The sequence below is a fragment of the Solenopsis invicta genome, chromosome 10, assembly GCF_016802725.1.
Source record: "Solenopsis invicta isolate M01_SB chromosome 10, UNIL_Sinv_3.0, whole genome shotgun sequence".
NCBI lineage: Eukaryota > Metazoa > Arthropoda > Insecta > Hymenoptera > Formicidae > Solenopsis > Solenopsis invicta.
The window spans coordinates 17,820,748-17,845,471 of NC_052673.1; the positions used below are offsets into that span (position 1 = coordinate 17,820,748).

A 24,724-nucleotide genomic window follows, 5' to 3' on the forward strand; every position below is an offset into this window, starting at 1 on the left:
GATGTTTCACGTGCGCCATTGTAATGCCTTTAACACCGAAACAATGACCGTCGGAACGAAATGCGCCCCGAACACAGCTCCATCGAGAGAGCCTTCAGTGATTCTGCCGAAAGTAGTGAGTGCGCGTTGACCTTAATCGTCTCTGTCTGTGTGCGCGTGTGCACACGTCTCTGTGTTAGGAAAGCGAATGATTACGGCCGGTAGCATTCCATAGAACACTGGGGTGGAGTTTTACCTTCTTAAGGGAGCAACAGAGAGATCTCGGGAATTGAGCGCACATGGTGGATTATTTTAACCTTGCACCGTCAGCGTGCCTCGAATTTTCTTGCGCTTTTACTCGCTCTGGATAAGATGACACGACAACTAATCTGCTGGCGAACTATTATACGAAAAATGTGACTCGACTAATATATTTGCAGTGACGGGTTAACATTAATTTTTTTTATTTTTTTATGTAATAATTGATATAAAAAATGTATGACTACAACAAAATCATAAGATAAATTTTTTTTTATATTAGCGTTTATTATTATTATTAAATATTATTACTTGAACATTTCGTACGATCATCCTATGCTTTAATTGAAAACATCTTGCGTTTATAAATATATTTTATAACCTTATGGTTTATATAAATAATTCTTTTAAATAACTTTTCTTACATTTTCCGTCATTAATTTCCTTAAAATAGTAAAGACAACGCTTTTAGGTTTAAAATGTTATGTATAGTCGAAATATGTTAGGCGAAACTGTCACATTTACTGCAAAATGGAGAGGACGTAGGGCCATAGTTCTCCCGTCCGGGCCGAATCACCCGGCATTTTATATTCGTAGAGGAGAAGGCGAGAACAGGAGTAGGAAAGGGCGCGAAGGGTAGGTCAGTTATGACGCCAGATTTCAGTAAGGCCGAAAAAATGAGCTGGCGTCTCCCGGCTTTTCCGCTACTTCTCCCTTCGCGGAGGCCTCTTCCCTCATCTCGCGCGACACCCATTTGTCTTGTCCTCGTAACCGGCACTCTCATATCTCTCCTCTCTCTCTCTCTCTCTCTTTCTCTCGTTCTCGAGTGCGACGCGGGCTCGCGATATAACCGCGTGCGGGAGAGTAACGCGTGCGAGACGGCATCACGCGCGAGAGCTCCCGGCGATCGTTCTCATGAGGCGATGTCCATATCATCCGACGCGCGGTCCGACGAATTTCCCTCGAGAAATTGGCAGCAAAATTGAGACTTCTTTCGTCGGCTATTGCTCGCCCGGGCTCCTGGCATTCGCGCTCCGCGCACTCTTGTGTCCCCGCGCGCGCCTCATCTCCCCCGCTTCTCTCACGTCCAATGTGTTGTCCAATTAGTGTCTGGCTGCACCGCCGAGCTGCACCGAGAGTTTCCCCAGTACCGATTTCGCTGGATTCTCCGAGAAGATCCGCCCGGAAATTAGGTTTTCGACAACTTCAACTGCCCGAAAAATAAGATTACCTCGAGTGAACGAAATTTAATTTCGATCCCGCAAATAGAAATAAGTAAATACTTTTGTTCTGAAGACACGCTATATTTTGATGTTCGTGAGTCATGATTGATAACGTAATCGAAAAATCGATTACGTGTATATGTTTATGGATACACATTAACTTTTTACGAACTGCTCCGCGCCGATAAGCGCGGGATATTAAAAATCAATCGTATATCGACAAAAGCATTAAGATACGTGGCTGACTATTTTAAAAGTAACGTTGCTTTATATTTCGTCTTCGATGGAATGATAAATATTTAATCGCACAGAAACTTGGAACACTTGTAGATAAATAGCTCGCGATATGCTATTTACTGTGTATTAATGAGGAACATTAATATTAATAAAGTGCGGTCGTACGACGATAAAAACAGTAATATGACACAAAACATTTTTGCGCTTTTCATCATCTTCGGAGATTGTGAATTTGCTCATAAATCGCGCTTCGAGTCCGCAAATCAGCTGATGAGTTTATTTATCGTCAATATTCGCACGGAATAATCATATAAATTATAACTTGATAATTCACAGTTTGAATTTAGAGGATGTGGGTTACTACATGAAAGTTTGCTAGTTGAGAACTTGGAGTTTAGAGATTAGAGAGGAGAGTGTGTTAAGATTGAAATCAGGAGTTGGGAGTCAAGTTTACTTATGTATATATCAGAGTTTAGATACACATAACATTCGCAATAATTTGAGGTTTTATTTGCTACGTTAGAGAATAATAATTGAATCTTTTGTAATAATACCTCTTAAGGAAAAGTGTTTTAATAAACTAATTATTATATTGGTAACTAATGGTATTTTGTGTTGAATTAGTGCAGTTTAGTGAAACACTTTTTTTTAAGGGACGGGACAAATCTTTTGTACAAAATTTTGTAAACAATATATGGTTTTTGACTAATTTTCGCTTCTGTAAATTGTCGTAAAGTTCTCTTGAGTAAAAAAATACGCATATGCATCGTTAAATTCGTCAAATTCTACCCAGTTGGAGTTATTTTTAATCATTTTTATAGTTGCTATTGTTCTCATTCAATATGTCGTCCATTTAAATTGAAATAATAAAGTTATATAAAAATATTAAATTCAATTCAAATTTAATTTATTATTTACTAGGTGCATACGTTAACGCGAATACTTTGAAACTATGCAATTTAACCACAAAAATGGTTGATTACATGAGGTTGTTCTTTCGACTACATATTTTGTGTTAAAATAAAAAATTTCGACACTGGAGTTAAAAAGAGCAAAAATGTTGTTTAACTCGAGGAATTAGTTTTTTGATTTGTTAATATTTAACAGTGTACGTACGTAGTTTTTTTACGCGTCGCGTTTTCGTTGTCCTTTAATTCGTCCATCGTGTTTGTCATCGCGCAAATGTCAACGCTTATTAGCCTCACGCGCGCGTATATCGAATGCACCCCGGCGGGGGGTTACGCCGGGATTGCACTCGAGGGAAATACTCTAGTTTTCAGGTGCATCCTCGGCGCGCTGTCTTTGTATCCGGTTGTGCTCTCGTGTCGGGCAAATTGATGTCGTAATTGCGGGCGCTTCATCACTTTTTCACGCGCTTCCAGTTTCGCACGAATGGGATTGGAGCCGGATTAGAAGCGGAACGCGCTGCCCGTAAATTTGACGCTCTCCTTGTCCCCTAGCGGTAGATCGCTGCGCGGCAGATTTTTCGACGCGAAAGACCTCTTATCCTTGAATTTTTTTTTTTTTTTTTTTCGTACCGAAAATCCCTCCAATGACGTTTCCTTCGATTCCCCGAAGAGGAAAAGGATTTTCACGAAAATTGTCACTGGCATGCGGGCTCGAGAAATCTTGCAGTTTTGAAACGCAGAAATTTAGTATCCCAAAGGTGAGGACAAAATGTCCGCAGTGACGATCCGTTCGCTTTCATTTCCCGCGTCAAACTATTCAACAAAATTATCATTATTTCTCTTTATACAGACGGGCGCGCTTGTCATTTTTCAACTCGTTCGAAATTTACGAGCACTTCGAAGCTCGCGCTTTATTTCGTCATGTTAGGACGTTTACGAGACGCATTAATGAATGCTCCGTTCCACCGTGTACATTTGTTTCGTGTCTCATCTAATTAATACACGACATCGCCGCGGCGTTCCTGTCTTTCGCGGTCGGCGGATCGGGGGCTTTGAGGTGGCTTTCGTTTGCCGGCACAAAGCGAGCATTACGGTTGGAACCATCTGGCGGGCAAAAGAGCCGGCGTAGAATATTTATCAACAACTCGGGGAAAGAGCGGCTCGCGGGGAAATGTCTTCCCGCTGGAGAAACGTCGCTATAAATCAGCGGTGCCCGCTTTTCAAAGCCGATCGTGTTTTATAAACGAAGGCGGATTAGTCGTATTAACACGCCCGAGGATACGCGGGAATGCCGTGAATTAAATAAGATGATACGAGGCACCACCCGCGCGCGCGCGCTGATTGATGCCCTCCGACGAAGCAGATCTATTATTACTGCCTGACCTGCTCAAGAACGAGGATTAAACCCCTCAGCTCTCCTACCGGCAAACTGCACTGTCATCCGACCCGGGAACGGGAACGCGGGACTCGTCTATAGACCCCCAAGCGAGTAATTCTTGTCTGCACTTTGTTGTGTCGATAATGCAAGTTGCATTACCCTCTTTCACAGCCAATTCTCATCCTTTATCGGTTGTTGCTTCGAGAAAAGTTTTTGTAAAATGGTAATACCTACGTTTGATGATTATTTTTTCAAGACGTTCCACTATTGTCGAACGTGAAGAGCATTCTTTTTTTATTTCTTCCGTTATCTATATCCTCGCGATAACGTTAACTGGCCAACTGGTTTTGCCAAGTTGACCGTTCCCGTCAAGATCTTTATAGGATCTCTCTTTATTCCGTAACACACAATGCCCCTTAGTCGTTACTATAATAAATTCCGGATATCTATTCCGTCGGCGCTAGAAACGGTCCTCCTTCTTCACGCCTGACGTTTTTCCGTCGCGAGAACAGATAAGCTTCGGTAAATCACGTTTGCACCGGCACGCGGCTCAATGCGCCCCGTCCGGGCGAATGCATCTTCGCGGGACAAAGGGATTACGTGCTTCCCTTATCGCGATCTCGAGCGGGCGAGCGGGCACGTCCTATCGCTCTCTCGTGCGCGAGAGCTCCGCTTTGTGCGTCGCGTCCGCGAAAGCGTCCGCTCCTGAATTTATACCGCGGTCGACTTCCCTCCCTCTCTTTCTCTTTTCCTCCCTCCCTAAGGATTTCTCCGTCGTATCTTGCACGGGCACAAAAGGGGGGTCGTCGACCCGCATGGGGCAACACCCCGGACAATTACGTTCGAGTACATTCGCGCGAGTGCTCGGCCGAAAAACAGCGGGGCGAGCGCCGGCGAACGCGGCGACGACGCGCGCGAATTCTCGCTTCTATTCATAAGCCAATCTGAAATGCAACGGATCATACATATTACATGGTGCACGTTGGATGCAGCGGCGTCCGGCGCGTAAAAATTTATCGGCCGTTCGCGGATACAGCGACGATTTTACATAATCCACCGTATCTCTTGTTTTTTTCATTAAGCTGCGAAACAATTTAATTATCGCGTCGACCGTTCGATCGTTTCTACCAGATTTTTTTTTTCCTTTTCAACCCGACGAACGAACGTCGGGAGGACCCGAGCCGACGGAAATCAAATTTCCGTCTCTATTCGATAATTGTCGTATGACATTTCGCATGGCATGCCAACGGCTGGAGTCATGTTTTTCTTCTTTGAACTTCTACGATCATGCGTAGAATATGTACATTTTTTATAGAACAACTATAAATTTGACAATTCGGAAATTTAAGTACCTGTCACTAGTGTCGTCGATAGCAACGGAGACTAATGAATAACACTTCAAAGTATCATGACATTATCTTTTGTTGTATCAGAAATATAGAAAATAAAAAAAAGTCCTACCCTTATTTCGCAAATGACCTAAATATATAAAAAGCTCAAACCCATGCATAGAACAAGCTTGAATTTTATGACACAGGAGAAAAATCTCTCATAAGATTAGACTTTGTTTCGCAGAATTATGCTATCGAGACGAAATTTTACAAAAATTCGAAATTTGCGAATTTTAAGTAATTTGGTAATTTTAAATAAATTTAATCGCGATTTCAGAATCGAATAATAAAGTCTAAATTATAATTGAGCGAATCAATGCTTTTCAGCATTGAAAGATCAGGCTGTTACGTTCATTATCTCGTTCGAGTATGAAAACACGAGATTTATATAATCACTATGGCGTGATCATTGGGCGCGAGACATTGTAGCAGGAGATTGCGGTCGGTCGAGACCGACAATTTCATTCGAGCCTTATTCAGACGTTCCGGGCCCGGGTCTCTGTGATAGTATGACTAATCATGGATAATACGTTGGCGCGTCTCGCGTATTCAGACTGCATCTACGCGGCGCGACGAACCGCATTTTTCCCGAATAAACAGCGTGGTGATTCACTCGATGCGATTCCACTAGTTGCGTGTTTTCGTCTAGCCGCGCGGGAGCTGTGCCACGCGGAGGTGAACTCGCGGGGAGGCTACTTTGGCAACGAGCCACGTCCCACGTCGTCGTGTCATCGCTCGTGCCGCGCAAATTCGAGATTTCCTCGGCTGGCGTCTCGACAGGTAAACACGCGCCCGCTGCTAAACGCTCTCAATTATCGACCATCTTGAAATAAAATGTGTCACGGCTCGTTCGCACCCATGCGCGATGTTTAACACCTTCTTTGACCGCGTCGTCGCCGGGACTAACGATTACAAACTCGTCGCTGAAACTCCGCGCAACTCCGTATAACCGCGCGCGGCACATTCATTTCGTTTAGTTTATTCCAAAGTCAGCGAAGAAAATTTAATTTACCCTGGAGAAGAGCATCAGCCGTCTAACGTTGATTTTAAGTCAATGTTTGATTAACAATACAGCGAAGTAATCTTCGAGTGTGTCCTCGTTATTTGCACTTTTCTCACGATTAAGGATTAAGGATTAGATTAGAGAGTGCTAATTGCATTGTAAATCAGTGCCAGCCGAACATGTTGCAACTCTGTTTTCTCTCTAATCTGTCCTACACTCTGCTTCGTGTTACAATGTCTAGTTAGTCTAATTCCGAAGTAATTCGTCTCTCGTGTTTGACAAATCCGTAAATTCGCATTGCGATTATTTTATATAAATCTCTACTTGCACAAATCTGAATTTGAGCACATTGAGAATGAAAAAAATCAATTATTTAGAAATAAAATGATATTTTACGATTTTATATCGATCTGTAATAGATTTAATAATATAATATTAAGATGAGATTTTACAAAATCTAATGCATTCGAATTTTAAATAATCGTATTAATTAATTCAATCGCGCGATCTGTCAATTGAATAAATTAAATGTACATTTATTATAATGAAGCAAATTAACGGTACGGAGATATTGAGCCGATATTTATGCTTCAAATTCTGATTATGCTGCATGAGAGGCCTGGCGAGGCGAAATAAAATACGCCGAATAAAAAATAATTGTGATAAAAGATTTTTCGTCGAGAAAATTTGATCTGTTGGGATGTAACATTCGCGAATGGGCTCAAATGCAGTTTGCCATTTGTTTCTCGCGACCTGCGCCACGCAAACTTTCTGTCTGGATCTGTTATGAGTATTGTGCGAAGACGAAAACTTACACCGAAATGCCTCGCATACGTTGTTGCGCCGATATAGGGATGCCCTGGAGAACGCACCATGTTAAACTTCGTTCGATTTGCAGCGCATGATATACGATGTGCATCGATCATGTGCTCGAAATAGGTTAACGGAAATACGAGGTGCTTTGGAACTATCGCCGCTCCCTTTACGACAGGTTTCAGTAACGAGCTGAAAAGAACTAGCGATTGCTTTCGAAGCAACTAATTGGAATGTTTTAAAAGAAAGCGGAAAAAGTGCACGTTGAATAAACATTAATATCTGTGCGATAATTAATGGTGGGAGAAAATGAGAGAATTTAATTAAGAAATTTTGAAGCTGCGTTAAGTTTTTAAAACGATACTTAAATAAATAACTTTATTATATAAATAATTAATTGAAATTAAATTGAGCGTAAAAATAATTGAGTCCGACGTCGCTTCTTCTTCATTTTGTGAAGTAATACACGGGAATGACAATTTCACTGTAATATCTAAAAAGTTAACTAGATACAGATCAGAAAATCATTTTATGTTGGATTGTCAAATTTATTATGTAAGACATTCAAGCATGACGATACGGGTGCAAAAAGTTTCGATGTTTTAATAATCGGCTTAAACGTTGAATATAAATTGTTTAATGGTTCAACGTAATTCTTTTCAGATCTGTATTTCAGCAAAATTGTTTTTTCCGTCTAGAGCTGTTTTTCATATAAACAAAAACTGCGCGTATATTATGAAAATATTTTGTTGATACACTTATTCTTTTAGATCGATAGTGCATCGCGTATCTTTTTTTTTTTCAAATTGCTGAATTAAAAACTCGAGCATTTATAATAATTACGATTAATATTCACATTTCTCACCTTTGAGCTCTCGTCGGAGAACTCAGCGAGAGGCACTGTGATGCACCATCGTCTGAATCAACAAAGTGAAAATGTTCTAAAATATCCTCGCACGCATCTGTTTAAGAGCATTCCTCTTTTCTGTTGCAGGAAGTGTTACACACGATCAGCACGCCCAGCGGGCAGGTTCAACGCATCGTAATCTTTAAGAAAAATGGTGTGCAGGCTATGGTTGAATATCCTTTTCAGTGCATATTTCATTATGATAGAGGGTAGAGCGTTGCGTAGTCGGCGATCACTCGCCAGCGAGTTTTCGTCGATTTGCAATTCTTGGAAGACACTGCGTAAATTTCGACTGTGTAAATTAACACTTTAAATTCAGTTGTGCTCGAGCAGTAAATTACCGCGAAATGCGCCGCTAATGTTCCATTTGCCAAGCGCAGAGCACTGTTTTACGACTGCAGATGTTGCGTGTTGTACGTAAAGAATTAACAAAGTCGTTATTTACTTCTTGAGACCCAGTTCGCTAAAATTTTGCAATCTTCCAAATCGATTAAACGTCCCCGTCGCGGACTTTCACACTCGCGGCAAAATCCATTAAAAATACAATTTTACATTTATCGAAGAATTTGCCGTTGAAATTTTGACAGGCAGCTTGTACAAAGGGGTCGATTTAAAAATGCGCGAGGGGCGTCTTTTGAGTTCAAGCCGTACAATGCCGGCGGGAAAAGATTTATTTTACACGAGTAAGCCGTCGTGTTTTCGCATGAATTTGATTTACACGGTAAACTTCGGGGCAACAGCGCGTTCAGCACGCGAGTCAAGGGTCACCTTCGGCGAACTCGAAGCCCGCGGGATCAACTCCGCGTTCTCTGACACGCTTTCTCGAGCCGCGGAAACTTTGTCAAGGCTCGCACTGCCATTACGGCGTAATGAAGATTTATAACGGGGATTCACGGCTTGACGGCAAGATTTCCGATTTTTTTTTTCCACCGCCAACTTGTTTTTCGCCTACTCCGCTCGCACCGCTCGAATACGTTCAACGCGTTTTGAGCTTTGTCTCGAGAGTACTGCGCTGTATTTTGGGTGAATCTCCGTCTGGCGGAATATATTCCGGACTATTACGATCCAAATAATAGTCAAGCCGCATCCCGCGCGACTATAAATTCGTTAGAACTTTACGTCATGTCGGATTTATACTACGCGACGGCCACTTTGCGGGAAAACAACATTGTAATGCCGCAGTGAATTCTGTGAGATTTCTGTCTTGTCGGGACGCTACATTTTATCGTATTTTCCGTAAAACTTGCTGAATGTTTATAACTCATAAATTTAATTGTCATAATTTTATTTGAAGATACTTTTCGTATATCTCTTCAATTTTTTTTTCTTTTTTTTCCTTATAACGCTAGAGAGATACGAATTGTTTAATTAAGATTAAGTGATTTCAAATTTAATTGCAAGTACTAAAATTCTTTACAAATTAATTTTGAACATGTGTACATTTTGCACAAATTGCTGTATATCCTTAACTGATCGTCGTTCCCGTCATCACGTTCGACACGGTGGAATCAGCAACCAGAGCAAAGGAAACGCTACATGGGGCAGACATATATTCTGGCTGCTGCACACTAAAAATCGACTTCGCAAAGGTGAGTACTTTAACAATTATCGTACGTAATTGTCCGCCTCTTTTGAAAGAAAATTTATGCGAATTTAGATGTGTAAATGTGTAACGGCCAGGCGGATCGCATTTGCCGACCTTAAAAAGCGACGAAAAAAGGGGATCGCTTTAAAAATTCTGTCGTCCAGAGCATTTTACATAATGTCACTCGCGCTAACGTGGATGTTCGAAAAACCTATTTTCACCATTTATTTTGCGCGACTCATTATCAATTCTAATTAGCAACACCACGAGTGTTCACAATATAAAATGCTGTTTAATATTTGCAATTTGTTACCGATATTTCGTAAAAGTACGCCATGTATTGATAAAGCCGATTTAAATGCACTCATTGTGCATCCGTAATGAGTGATCATATATATAGGTGCGAGAAATATAAATTATGTTAAATTATACAGATTTTAGAGCTATTGTATTACGTCTCGATCATAAATTATGTGACGTAAAATTTAATCTCCCTCGCCGCCATGCATTTAAAATAAAATCTAAATGTAGAATTATTAAAATAAAATAATACATAACGTGACGTGAAAAGATTTAATTTGAGATTTAATTATCAAAATATTTCGATATTTTGTTAAATATTAAACAGTTATAACTATTAATGGCTCTCGATCGAATTTTCGTTCTAGCAATAATGCATTCCGAATTCATCAAAGAGGTTATTAATAGGGAAATATCGACTGTAATCGGCACAAAATATTCCACGAGAAAATTTAGTCTGTTTAAAAAAAAATTTTATTCAGTTTGCATGATTACAATTTAATGCATAGTGAATTTGCAAAATTTACTGACAATATTACATATTTAGCCGCGCGAATCTTTTACGTAATAAGCGAAACGCATTATCTTTCGCGCATGATATTATAATGATGATATAATGGGACGGCCGGTTTCTCTAATTACGCAGTCCTCCGCGCGTCCAGATTGAAACTGAGTCAGCAGAAACTTAAACTGCCGATTTAAGTAACTTATCGTAATCAATGCACCCGACGCTGTCGTAAATCTTGTAATTTAACGCTTGTAACGAATGAGCGCGACACAAGATGGATTAACCGGTTTTTATCTGATTCTACCTACCGCGCGCATTAGCGTGACACGACAAACAGCTGCACTCTTTCACGCCCCTGTCGCGACTTTCACGCAAAAAGAATTAAACTACGTTCATACACAATACTACCATTGAACGAACGAATTCGTCGCTAAAGTGCCGCACAAAGAGAATTGTCTCGAGTAATTTTTCGAAGGTACCTAGCAAAAATTATACAGCCGATTTCGATCCACGTGTCACCTTTATTTTTACAGTTTTGCAATCGGCTTTTCCGTAACGAATACAGCCTGCGCTCTTTAAAACAACTTCCCTTTTATTTATGGCCCCTGTCAGCGAGCCGTCAGAAATTATTAGTTTCAATCCCCAAAAATTATAATTCGCTCTCGCGTTTACGACGATGTCAGCTCGCGATAAACACGTTGAAAGAAATATCCGGCGCATTAGACTGGTTGCAGGAGAGAGGGAAAAGTGGCTCGTGCCGCACAAAGCACGTCTCTTTGGCGTGAACACGCGCTATTATACCTCAGAAAAACACGCGAAATAAAGTAGCCGAATAGAAACGCAGCGTACGTAAAAAAAAAACGCGCAAGCAGATTGCATCGAATAAAATTATTCTTTTACGATATCCCATTAATCCGGTATACAAAAGAAGTGTTTTATTTTAAAATAACGATAAAATGTTTATTTCTCCGTTTTCTAAATACTTGAAAATGTTTTAAATTTCATAATATAAAACATCTTTTTCCGAAACAAATAATAAAAGATATTTCAGCTTTAAACGTGTTTTAATGCTTTAAATGTAAACATCGTTTGAAACGAAAACATTTTTAAGTATTTATAAAACATACAAGAAGCTAAACAGCGTGCAATAAACGTTTTTGATATCATAAAATTAAACGTTACTTTTATGAGTCTAATATAATTATCGCGTGAAGATTGCTTCGCGCTAATAAAATATTTTACTCCAACAGATAGAAAAGAATTGGTTAGAAAATCGCGTAAGAATCTTTGTAAAACATTGTGTATCGCTTACCGGGGAAAAAAGTTTCAAGATCCGATCAGTTTAGAGGCCATTTTTCTCCTCAAGGTGTAACTTTATGTCGCCTTCTTCACCACCTTTTTACTACGTTCAATTTCAGGGCAGTTTTATCGCTAACGCTCTTTAGAATATCGGTCTGGTTTCTTCTTGCATAACGAAATCCAATCATAGAATAGCGAAAATAATGATAACGACAATGGTCGACGATAACATTATTTTCTCGCTCGCTCGAACAGGCAACTTGGAATTACTTCGATTCGCTGTTATCCTTCCCGATGGTTTCCTTACCACCAACCGCGCGGCTCATATTGGAAAATGTTAGATATTTATTGGCCAAGTCAACTGTATTTTTCCTTCGAATATCGTGCACAGCTGATTCTTCTTGCTAGCGTTGGAGTACATACTTGAAATCGTGAAGTACAGTTAATCGACCGTCCTTCGAATTCTTCACAACCAACATTGATCATTGTTTGATTTTTGGAAAGGTTAAAGATAACCGCTTAGTACGAGAGCTTAATAGCGATTACAATTAAATTTTCAAAGCTTTTATTGAAGCGAGAATTACGATCAGTACGTTATGACTAAAACAGTACTTGTTAAATCTCTACGCAGTGTAGTGAACTCGAGATACTGTGACTTCAGACCGAGAGAAACAAAAGAATTTTTGAGAGACAGAGAAAAAGAAGAGAGCTTTGAGAGAAAAGAGTGCGATCGCTCTCTCTTTCTCTCTCATTCTCTTTTTAAATTTAATAAAGTTAGATTAATCCAGAGACAACCCGTACAATCTGAATAATACAAAGCACGAGAGTTCTCGGATGAGGAGAAATGAGGAGAAAAACGCGTCGTAGAAATGTCGGCAAAAATTTGGAGTGGAAGTACGCGCACATACCAGAGAGGAGCTCTAGAGAGGAGCTCGCGAAAGACCCTCTAGAGCGACAAGCGAAAATAGAGTCGAAGGCAGAACCTAAAGCTCGAAATTGGATTTTGAGGCGGAGCCTGTTACAGGAGTTTACCCACCCCTTATCTCCCCATTGCCAATAGAAAGGCCTGCCAAATAGCGGCCGCGCTTGTTGGAAAGCGCGCGTCGGCTGTACGCCACGCATGAGCCGCATGAATCATGCGATGGATGAAGTATCGCAGACGTATCGGATGCATCGGAGGAATATTTGAACAAGCCTCCGCATCGTCGTACCGTAAAATCCCTTCAGCTACACATTTCTCTCCCCCTCTTCCCTCCCCCATCCTTCCTTCCTTCGATGAGTCCGCGTTCTCTAAAGCGAGTTTTTTTCCTGAATACAAACGCGGATGGCATGACAATGCCGTATCGATTACGACACGGTCTTGCAGAGATTGCTTGGCGCAGAAGCGGACCGTGTACGGAAATCTTTCCCCGTTTCATGTAATACGTCCTCTCATCTGCAAGTAACATTTGCCTTTGGAACATTTAAAGAATAGCGCGCGTTCTATCGTATCCATGAAGTCTCTCTCTCTCTTTTTTTCTTTTTTCGAAATAACTTTTGATAGCGCGACTTTGTTGCTCTTGCGATCGCCACAGAAGAGCATTATGCGCCATTCCATATTATGTACTTTTTATACTTTTCTTTCTCTGTATTTCTTTTTTGTAACTTTTTTTGCAGCTTTTCAACGTAATTGTTTTCACGTTTCTTCTGCTTCTTCGGGATTCGTTAGCCTTACTCGAGGATGTTATTAGTGATCTCGAAACACTGCGGAATTAGCACACTCTATCCATTATTCCATTGTTCCGTCACCTAAGCTTTTTTTCTTTTTTTACGCCTGAAATTTTTTTTATTTCTGAAACTTCCGCCTCGAGTTCGATACTGCTGACGCTGCAGTTCGCGATGTGTAAAACGTGCTTTCATTTATTCTGTAACGCCTACGTTATCTTCATTCCTTGCAAGGGTGCAATATTCAAAGTTTCATTATTAAACTTTTCGTTCACCACGTTCGGATTGGCGAAGAAACGGCGTGGTTGTTTATTGAAGTTGAAGAAGCTGATAAAGTCATTCTCGTTATTTAGGCGGGTTATGGAATCGGGAGTCGCGACGTAATAATTGTACCGATTCAATTACCAACTTTTAGTCGGACCGTGAAGTCAGATTAATTTAAATGTCACGTCACCGTTATCGCGAGGGCTTGACTTCCTTTAGGACTTTAAACCGAATTAATTCCCCTTCGTCGCCGTATCATAATTCTCGGGGAGGGTGACGATAAGACGGACGCGCGCGCGACGTGCTCGGTGAATCGCCGCGACGAGAGATCTTCATTCGGCGAATATCGTAAAGAACGTCGACGGATTGACAAAGTTGCTCTACGTGCTGGCTCTATCGCCCTCGAGAGCGCGCAAATTTATCGGACGGGAAATATCGCCAGGAATTGAAAGTATTTACTCGCCATTGGAGCGACATTAACAACTCTAGTCGTGCGAACACGCACGTCGGACGTATTTTACGAGGCCCTCTGAAATCTGAAAAGGAGAAGTAGAAGAGACGACGAGCTTACAAAAAAAAAAAAAAAAACAACGAGAAGCGCCGAGCTCGTGTAGGATGTCTCCGGGACGATTGCCAGCCCTTTAAATCGGGATCTCTTGATCGAGCCGAAGTCAACTTTAAACCAACGATAATTTGTTTGCAGCTTTTTTGACGTTAACTGCCTGGGTGTCTAAAAATGAACTACGTTTTACAAATTGCCCTCTGTTAGAAGGTACGCGGAGGAAATATGCGGAGAAAATTTTAATTTCAAAGTATATTTGCCACGCATATCGTTAGCGTTGAACGCGAAAGAGAATAATGCCCCTCTTGATTACATCACACGAATTCTATTTTTCACTTATTCGTTTTGCATGACGATGCGATTTCCGCCCGGGCAAATGGAAGAATGCAAATTTCGTAATTACTCATGGGGGTATTACTCCGCGTCGGGCACTTCTTTCTGTTTGGAGGAAATAACAGGGCATATCGCGCTCTGCAGAAAACGACGTTACGAGGGCATAATGGCTCATAAAAAACAATTACTGGTGCGCTTGCCGTTTAAAAGTGGGCGGGATTTGAAGAAACGTAATTTTCGACGACTTTGTGAATCACAAGCGGGACTGCCGCATCGCGCCGTTGCGGTTCCACATTAGAGTATGCCGTTGCGATTCTGAAATTGCATTTCCTGGCGAATGGACACGCGGCATTCTATTCACATTCGTGGATTATTTGGCTATTCACCCGAGAGAATGCAACGCCGTTCTGTTATTTTACGAGGAAAAGCGCCGCCGGTCACGTTTACATCGATTAAGTATTTACGTGAAAAGATTGATTTTTGCGCCCAAGTTTGCAAAGTTGACAAAGACAAAGCCTTTTCCGTTATGTTACCTTACATTGAGAAAAAAATTTATTGAAAAACTAAAATATTTAGTCAACTAAACATTCAACTAAACATTGGATTGATTCAACAATTATTTAGTTGTATATAAAAAGTATAATTTATTCTTGTCAATTTTATTAACGTTTTTTAATCAAGAATTAAATAAACGATCTCATTTAGTTGAACGTGTCGGACTAAATATTTTAATTTGTCAACAAATTTTTTTCTTGGTATATCACACAAAAAAAATTAATTCTTAAAGAAATGCATAAATGCTTTAATCTAAGAATAATTTATGCTTAAAATTTTAACTTGGGTAAAAGATTATTAAATTAAAGTTTATGTGTTTCAAAAATAACTAGTTAAAGTTAAAATTAACTAAATTAAGGTAAAAGTTATTAATTTTATTATTTAATTTTTAATTTTTTAATTACTCAATCCTGCAAATGAATTATTAGAGGTTATAACGCGGTACGATGCAAGATCTCCCTAAAAGTCGCCGCGGTAGTCTCGCGCAGCGAGAGAGACTCCGCATTGTTCGAGCGCGCGTGCACACCGTCTCTATTAAAGCCCCACTCGGGTCATTGACCGCAGACGGTCCCGCGTCAGACAGGCGCACGTGCTTGCCGTCTGGGCCGCCTCCCCACTCTTCTCGGCCGACGGAGAGTGGGGAGGCGGCCCAGACGGCAAGCACGTGCGCCTGTCTGACGCGGGACCGTCTGCGGTCAATGACCCGAGTGGGGCTTTAACAGAGAAGGCGTGCATGCGCGCTCGGGTAATGCGGTTTAATAATTAAAAAATTAAAAGTTAAATAATAAAGTTAATAACTTTTAACTTAATTTTGTTTATTTTTAACTTTAGTTATTTTTGAAACACAGAAACTTTAATTTATTAACTTTTTATTTAAATTAAAAATTTATTTGTATAAAAAAAGGTTATAAAACAAAAAATTTTAAAAGAAGGAAAAACAAAGAAAAGAAAGAAAGTTTTTAAAATAAAGAATGATAGCAAAAGAAAATTATGAGAGCGAAGATATACACAAAAAAATAATAGAGTAATAACCAAACTTATTTTTGAACATAGGGTGAAGTGTCTTGCTTGATACTGGGATTCACTGGGTTGTCATGCACACTGTTGTCCGTGAATTCAAGAATAAATAGCTTTCAAATAATGTGATTGAGCTTGTCATAAGAATAATATATTGAAAACAAGAGAATATGATGTTAAGAATAAAATATACTTCTCACAGATATATTTATTATTGATGCAGTTGTAACTGAAAAGATCATTTGATATTTAAATAAAAACAAATAGCATTCCAGAATAAAAATATACGTGAATTAAGAATTTATTTTTTTTGTGTGACGTTTTTTACGTTGTACATTGTTAAAAATACGTAGCAAAATTTAATGTAATGCAACGGAAGCAAATTTCAAGCAGATACATTAAAATTAAAAACATTTAATATTATCAAAAATGCACTAAATTTTGTGCATATGTTTTTCAGTTATATAGGCCCATTAAATTTAATGTCCTTGTGTAATTTAAAAATATACGTAGAATTTTATGACACTTTTGACGGTATAATACATCCTTGCGGTTATAAGAATTTTAATAACCGTTATTTTCGAAAGATAGCAATCGGATTAGAACTGCATTATATTTAAAAGCTTGCACGCCGAAACCATTTATTTTCATTACTGCAATTACTTGTTACGTTCGCTGCATTCCATTGCAGCGACACAGCGCGCGGCGCAACGTTTATCGCGAATTATGTCTCCCCACCTCTATTCTTTCACACTCTCACGTAATGGGCGTCGGTCACTGCAGTTTATCCCCCCATCTCTCTTATGCGAATGCACGCGCTTCCTCCGAAGGCGAGCATTATCGTCATTTCTGCCGTGTCATTTCGCGTGCGACCTCAAATTGCGATGTGAAATTGTGAAATTGCCGGATTACAAGTACTCTAATGGAACGAACCTATAGACGTCGCGCCTGTTACATTGCAATAACGTAATGCCACACCGTTCCCCGTAACGTTGCGCCCCGGTTGTTATATTCTACATTTAGCCGTCACACCTTAACGCTTTATCATCTAATGCACTTTAACCCTTAGCCAATAGGTGCACTTAAACTCTCACTACGCGGAACGGCCTTTTTGCAGAAAATTTTTTGCTTGAAGAAAATATTCAACTCCGTAAAATTGAATATTGTATAACAGAGGTTTCGCTCAGCATAGTTTTACGCCCTGATAAATCGCGCGGAGAAAAAGAAGGTGGGAAAAGAAAGATTACGAGTATGAATAAAGATTTCGTTCGACCGTATCTCTCGCGGATTTCCAGTCATCAATCATTTAATTTAATAGAAATTCGAATTTCGCTATGCGGCGGAGAAATAATCACGCTATTTTACGTCTCGCGAAAATGACGGATTTGCTAATCAGCGTAACTGTTTTACATGTTAATACGAATGCAAAATTATGTAATTATGTAGAAAATGTCATTACACGATGCGTTTTCCGCGGCCTCTAAATTGCTTGTTTTGTGTGGAATTTGTAGGTCCGCTTATTAATATTACTAATTACAATTGACGTCGATAAATATTTTTTAACATAAATGATTGTGAGTGACTGCAAAATAATTATACAAATTAGCTTCGAAATGTTCCCACGTTAGAATTTCCATGTTTCCGACGAGTTCGTCTCCGTGAAACGAAATGTTAATTGTCCTTCTTTCACCGAAATTTTGAATTGCAAATTAACGTAGAAACGAGAATAAAAGAAAGGAACGTGCTTTCTAAAGCGCGCCAGCCTTTCAACTCGCGGCGATTTCACACGGTCGACGCGATGATCGCGACATTAACGCCGCGCGCGAGTTCGTACCTCATTAATATGCGCCGATTAATTCGGTCAAGAGTTATCGCTGCTAAATTCTGAGACGCGGCCGGCATGTGCCAGTGCGCCAGTGCGTCGGCATATACTTTAGGAAATCTTACTTTTCGCTTTGAATTGCAAATCGCAAGCGGCGCGAACGGTCCGATTGCTCCGGGTTTCTTCCGCGGATACAAGGCGAAGTTTGGAAATTTCCGCCGCCCGCGCCGTAAGAAAAAGTCTTCGGACTTGTTCGATTTGCCGCGCACCGAATATGCCGCGTCATCAATCATCGCCGTTGTGTCGACAAGCAACAAATCCAGAAATCGTTCTGCCGCCTCAGCAATAGCGAATCACCGCAGATAGATCAGCTGGTAGATCGCTCGATCGAAATTCAAATGTTTATCTTTCTGAAAACTCTTTTTATTACTTATTAGTTGAAAATAACGATATTTAAAACGCCTGTCAAAATGTTTTAAATCAAATTCACGTTGCAACTTGAGCGATGTCAATCAGTTTGATTTTGAAGCGAACAGCTTAATTCATCACTGTCTTCCAAATAGTATCCGTGTGTCCATTCTAAAAGAACTGATGAAGATTTAAATTTTGACGAAATATTACGAATCCGAAGCATCTCGGTAAATAAATTCACCGGTTTTTCACTCGCACGCGAGGATTATTATATTTGACTCCATCGTTATAATTAAAGTAACAGAATTATATATGCAGCATACATTTGCTTTCGACAAATAACCCTTACATATTATTTGTACTAAACTCTCGTAAATGAGAACCGGGAGGAGCGTGAACTGCGTGTACAGAGAAATTCCGTGAAATTATTCGGAACAGCTCAGAGAAGCGACTTTAAATTAAATTTCTGTGAATTAAGCAAATTTTATTATCACCTTGAATGGTATCTGGAATTGAAGGTAGATGGTGTGTATTTTATATGCAGATAATATAAAATTATGTCCATTATGATAATATAATGAGGAGAGAGAGAGAGAGAGAGAAATTTTAAATGTATCTTTATGTGCATAAACGCCTAAAGTCTGCAACGCGATATAAAAAATTAAAAAAATAATTATAGTTACTTGCAGTTGCAAAATCTGCATGTGACAGGTAAATTTTAGCTATATACAACTGAAATTTAACTCTTTAATCTCATACAGATTCATGCTGCTGCAACTAATCTCCCTTTCCGTGTAAATGTTAACATTTCATTGAACAAAGTGATATGCGATTATTAAAGAACTCTGCTCTATGCTACTGCTTTATCGCAGTTTTCCTCACACGTAAATACGTAAAGATACAAGCTTAAGAGCACTAATGGCGGAACGAATAGTGCACGTTTTACGATTCATGATGCAATCTGACATTCGTGTATTTTTAAGTATTTATGTAGCTTAAAAGCTACAAATAATAAACATGAATCTTGTATAAGGTGTTCTGAAAATAATTACAGCAAAAAAAATTTTATAAAAATTTCAAAATTACGGTAATTTTTGTTAAACATAATTAAAATTGACCAATAATATACCGTGTAAAATTTGTGTAATTTATAACTATTTATTGATTGAAAAATGATTGCAACTACTTATCATTATAAACAATTATTTATCATTATCGTTTTTTTTTTAATTTTTATATTTTGCGAAGAATAAAGTTAATTTTATTGAATAAAATGTAAAATTGAGTTTTTTTGCGGCGATTTAAATTTATTTTTTGATACACTAAGATCGTGAGTTAATAAAATGATGTAGTTACTTTTTTTGAGACACAAAAATTTGAAATAATAGTAATAAATATATTAATATTTATATAAATTGTTCTGTGATAATAAAGATATAAATTTTAATTTTTTAATGAATATTGAATTTAATGTACGATCTAGTAACTCTATCGAAAGTAATTTGAGACGTAAAGAGCATAGGATTCGAAGTGTGAATCTGTATTATAATACGCGTTGAATATTTTTCGTGATGATAAATTGCTCTTGTATTTGCGCGTGCAACGCGCTATTGTATCCGCAAGGTCGCCGTGACTCGCCGTTCCTCGCACGTCGAGACTCGAGACGTGTTATCATCCGCGCGAGATGGTTTCTTATCATTACAGCGCGAACCAAGCGGGCAGTGGTACAAGCAAGTTTAGTCGCAGTATTGTTTCTCGAAATGTAATCGTGATAAGTGCTGAGAGATCAATGCGTTTGTTTTTTTACAATCATGAATCATAAATCCACGCGATTAATTAACATACAATTAATTATTATATATTACAGCTAACATTTTGTAAAACATGTCGAGATAAGCGAACATGTTTTTTTACGATTTGTTTACTCTGAAGTAAAAATCGGAGTGACTGAACGATGCATTATTATTTTATCCCGGTATATTTATAACAATTCTTTCGTCGATGAATAGATTTTAATTAATATAATGCATTCGATATACATATTAGAATAATTACATGTATAATAGCTAAGTCGAAATATATTTACATAATTTCGATAAATAACTTATCGAAATGTATTTTGATAAGTGTATATATTTACATATGTATATATTCATATGTATTTTGATAAGGGAAACACGCGGCATTAGTCGTTTGTTGTTCCTTTATGACAAATACCGCGATCGTACTATAAATATACGCAATTTGTTATCATCCACTCGACAAGGGTTGAACGGGTAGGTGACGATGGTTCAGGCTCTGCGCCCTCGTCGCATTATTCTTCGAGACACGGTCGCGAGAAGTATGTACATACAAGTAGATTTCAAATGTGATCATTTTCTATGAATAAAGGCGATTAATTGATTGCACTGTTAATCTTCGCTATCGATTACAATTCGCTAAACGTGTTCGGAGCGCTGATCATTCATCGAGACAAGTGTTTCTCACGGTCTATTCGTTGGAAAGTAAAACTCGGGGTGGCGGACGATAATAATTGTTTTATTTTATGAATTTGATGTATAATAAACTCACGTGCAAAATTCTCTTTTAACCTGCGTGCAACTTGCACGCTACTTTCGATTTAAAAAGATCAGATCGCATACAATGCGTTATTCGTCACGTAACGAAGAGCTGTCTGATCTTCATTGCGTATTTTCTTGTATTACTTTTCTCGTTGTAACGTAACAAAACGCGCGTCGCGTGCGATTAACTCGGGAGTGCCGTGAAAAGCACCGCGCAATCGTCATGTCTTGGAGATTAGTGTGCACGCGATCGTAATTAATGTTTCGCGAGCGAATGTAAGTGCTACAAAGGAGAAAACGATACCTAAGAAAAAGAGGAAACTCAGGAAGCTTCAAGCGGATTAATCGTAGTAATGTATTATTTATATATATATCGCAACAGTTGTGTTTTTTAAATATTAATTATTTGAAGGCTGCTATGATTTGGATACCTATATTTGTACTTTACAGTTTGACGTAAATATATAATAGCTTGCTCGTTGTAATTTATAATTCCGTTGCTATGCATCGTATTAATGAGTGACACACTTTCTTTTTATCAAGGAAATGGATCTGTGAAAATTACCTAACGTGTATGGATATACTAATTAAAAAAACATAAGAATATTATAGTTAAATATAATGTTTCAGATCCCTTATTTTAAAATATTACCTAGGAGAATTTAAAATTGATATTTAATTTTGGTATTTAATTTTTCATCGATTTATTTTATATGTGTGTGTGTGTGTGTGTGTGTGTGTGTGTGTGTGTGTGTGTGTGTGTGTGTGTGTGTGTGTGTGTGTGTGTGTATATATGTATGTATATATATAATATATAAGAATGCGCGGAACTCATGTTAAAACACCTTGTATTTACGCGTAAAAAATGATAAACAATAATGATTTTTGCCAAATTTTTAAAACTGCAACTATCGTCATATTTTGTATTTTTTACAAAATATTCTATAAGTGAATAAGATTTTTACAAAATTTGAGAACATCATGAAAATGTGATATATTAATGTTTATTTTAATTTCAGTCTCAGATACATTATAACTGATTAAATTTTCAAAATTTTTTAATAAATACTAAAAAATAAGGGGAAAAATTGTACAGAACTAAAATATTAATATTTTTGAGCTTATCCGAATTCTTTCATATTTCATAGACAAGATCAAGATCAAAACACGACATATAAGTATTATATATTAAATAAAAATAAATTAATACCTTTAGAGAATATGATAGAAAAAAAATTGTTAATATGTAGATATTTTATTTTTCCCTTTTTTTGTCTTCGTAAATATTTCTTTAAAAAATTTGAATTCTGCATTTGGCTACCTTTTACCTTTTCACATTATACATTGAAAACATTACACAAATTGAAACAAAATATTTAGAAACTTTTTCAATATACACGTATAACAAACAAAAAGACGATTATAGTGCAGTTGCATATATTATTTTGTGAGTTTGAATTTACTACCTTGAGAATAAATTTGTTGAAAAACTAAAATATTTAGTTCGATACGTTCAACTCAACATTGATTCAACAATTTAGTTGCACAAAAAAGTTTTGTGTCAGCCATTAAAATTTTTTAATCCAGATTAAACTATACCAACTTAATATTTAGTTGAACGGTTTGGATAAATATTTTAGTTTTTCAGCCAATTTTTTTCTCACTGTATACATTTTTAACAAAAACGTATGCTTTTCTTTATAACAAATATAAATATTGAGGTACGCTCAATCCCCGATAACCAGACGTTTGTAAGCAGCGTTATAAAAATTGTCGGTACATTGATTTTATGTTCAATGAATTCGAATCGCCGCACGGAAGCTCGTTTACCTCGATATTCCGACTCCGAAACTGTTCAACTCAATAGGGAAGACGAGAGTGTTGGCTATTACCAGAGAGGAGGGTCGATAACACCGATGAACTTTTTATGAAACTAATAACGGCGGAGGTGTAAATAAGTTACTTTCTTGCGCGGTATCTCTAGTCTGATCTCTTTCAGCTATTAAGAAACTTCTCGATTGATATCTATGGGCCGTCAAGTGTGAGGAATCGCTCGATGATCCCTCGGCCCAATTAAAGCCAGTCGATGTTAGCCGACGTGTCTCGCCTGTATTTCGTGCAGGATTAATTACCCACGTTGATTAAAGCCCGCTAGCTTCAGCTCGCGACGTTTATTGCGATCGCATTCGGTCATCGGGTCCGGCAAATTTATTTTTATCATCTATTTACGAACACCGCGTTGTGCGTTATCGAACATATTGCGCTTCGCGCGAAAATAAAAATTTATTTCCATACTATGTCTATACTATTGTTTTTATTTACTATATTATCAAACATTTGCACATACATATGTAGTTTTTGTTTGAATTTCTGCACGGAGAATTTCCGAGTTCGGTTGCTGCTTTATTTTAATTCCTGCATTTCACGCTTTGTTTGCAATTATTTAATTGCAGAGAGAACTAAAATATTTCAACCAATGAATTATTTAATACTCTATATATTTTATTTAGAAATTTGTTAATCATCGCATTAACTGTTCGCGTTAAATTAACATCAATTTAACGTGAACCCACCTGCATTCTCGTAATAAATAAACGCGAGAGATAGAACTGCTAAATATCGTAACTTAAAATAATTGAAATAAATCAGCGAGGTAATAAAACTACCGTGAATAAATGCATTTATGCTTTTACGCGAATCGTGAGAAATTTTTTAAACTTTTCTCTCTTTTTTTTTTATCTAATCTGAAAAACTGAAATCGTATTTTTTATTATAAAATTTTCGCTATTTAAAATGATTTTATTTTTCCTCTGAAACGCAACACGTACGATCGTTAGTCGAGGCTAGCTGGCAGTTCTGCCTTACGTTATCTCGTTTCTACGATCGTATCGATTGCACATGTACGTTTATGGTTTCCGTGGCTGCGGAATCAAGTGCTTTCGCGAGGTGATATCAGCGAGAAATTAACGCGAGACTCGTACGCGTATTCGTTCGAACGTGACGAGTGTTATGCATAATAAAAAGTGAGTGGCTAATGCCAGAGACCGACACGCGTAGAGCGACGAAACGGCGATAATTAAATTTTTCGCCCTGCTCGTTCGCCTGATTACACTTTGAAATACGTTTTGCTGAAAATGTATGCTTTTAATGCGTGAAGTTTTCATTCTCTCGCGGGGCAATCGTTGAATTACAAAAATTTTTTTTACATTACTAGCGCTTACTAGCGTTACTAGCGATATGCATATGATTTAACAGTTCTCTCGCGATTTATTTATCATGAGACGTTAAATTAATTTACAAACGTGATTAATAAATTTAAAAGTAAAATACACGGTTTTTTTTTAAACAAAGATGTATGTATTTATTACAGAACTTTGTCGTCTTCAAAGAAATATTTTTTTCCGAATCGAAGTAGAACAAGATAAGTTCCTCCAAGTCCGAATTCCCTTTGAGCAAATGTTTGTAATCCTAGTTTACGTGATTTCCGTTTCTCTACTTTGTGGACTGTGATTTCCTTTTCTCGAAAATGTCGACCGGTGAGTTGTTTTTCCCTGAAGAGGATGGATGGTGGCTATCCTCTTGATGAAACGGCGCTTCAGGTAGAAATTGTTCGAGAAAAATGCATGGGAATAAAAGAGAAATGCGCGTATGAAATTGTATTAATGCTTTGCGATTTTATATGTCGAAATTATGAAGCGAACGCTCC

The 24,724-nt window shown here is 38.2% G+C and overlaps 1 protein-coding gene across 2 annotated transcripts in view; it reads left to right on the forward strand.

The window, feature by feature from the left end:
• LOC105197737 (heterogeneous nuclear ribonucleoprotein L) overlaps positions 1-24,724 on the forward strand; it is a 163,764-nt gene that overhangs the window by 55,524 nt on the left and 83,516 nt on the right. For both annotated transcript variants that reach the window (XM_026131732.2, XM_011164248.3), the window contains exons 4-5: positions 8,185-8,270; positions 9,590-9,686. In XM_026131732.2, coding sequence (XP_025987517.1) covers positions 8,185-8,270; positions 9,590-9,686 — 183 coding nt within the window. The remainder of the gene's footprint in view (positions 1-8,184; positions 8,271-9,589; positions 9,687-24,724) is intronic.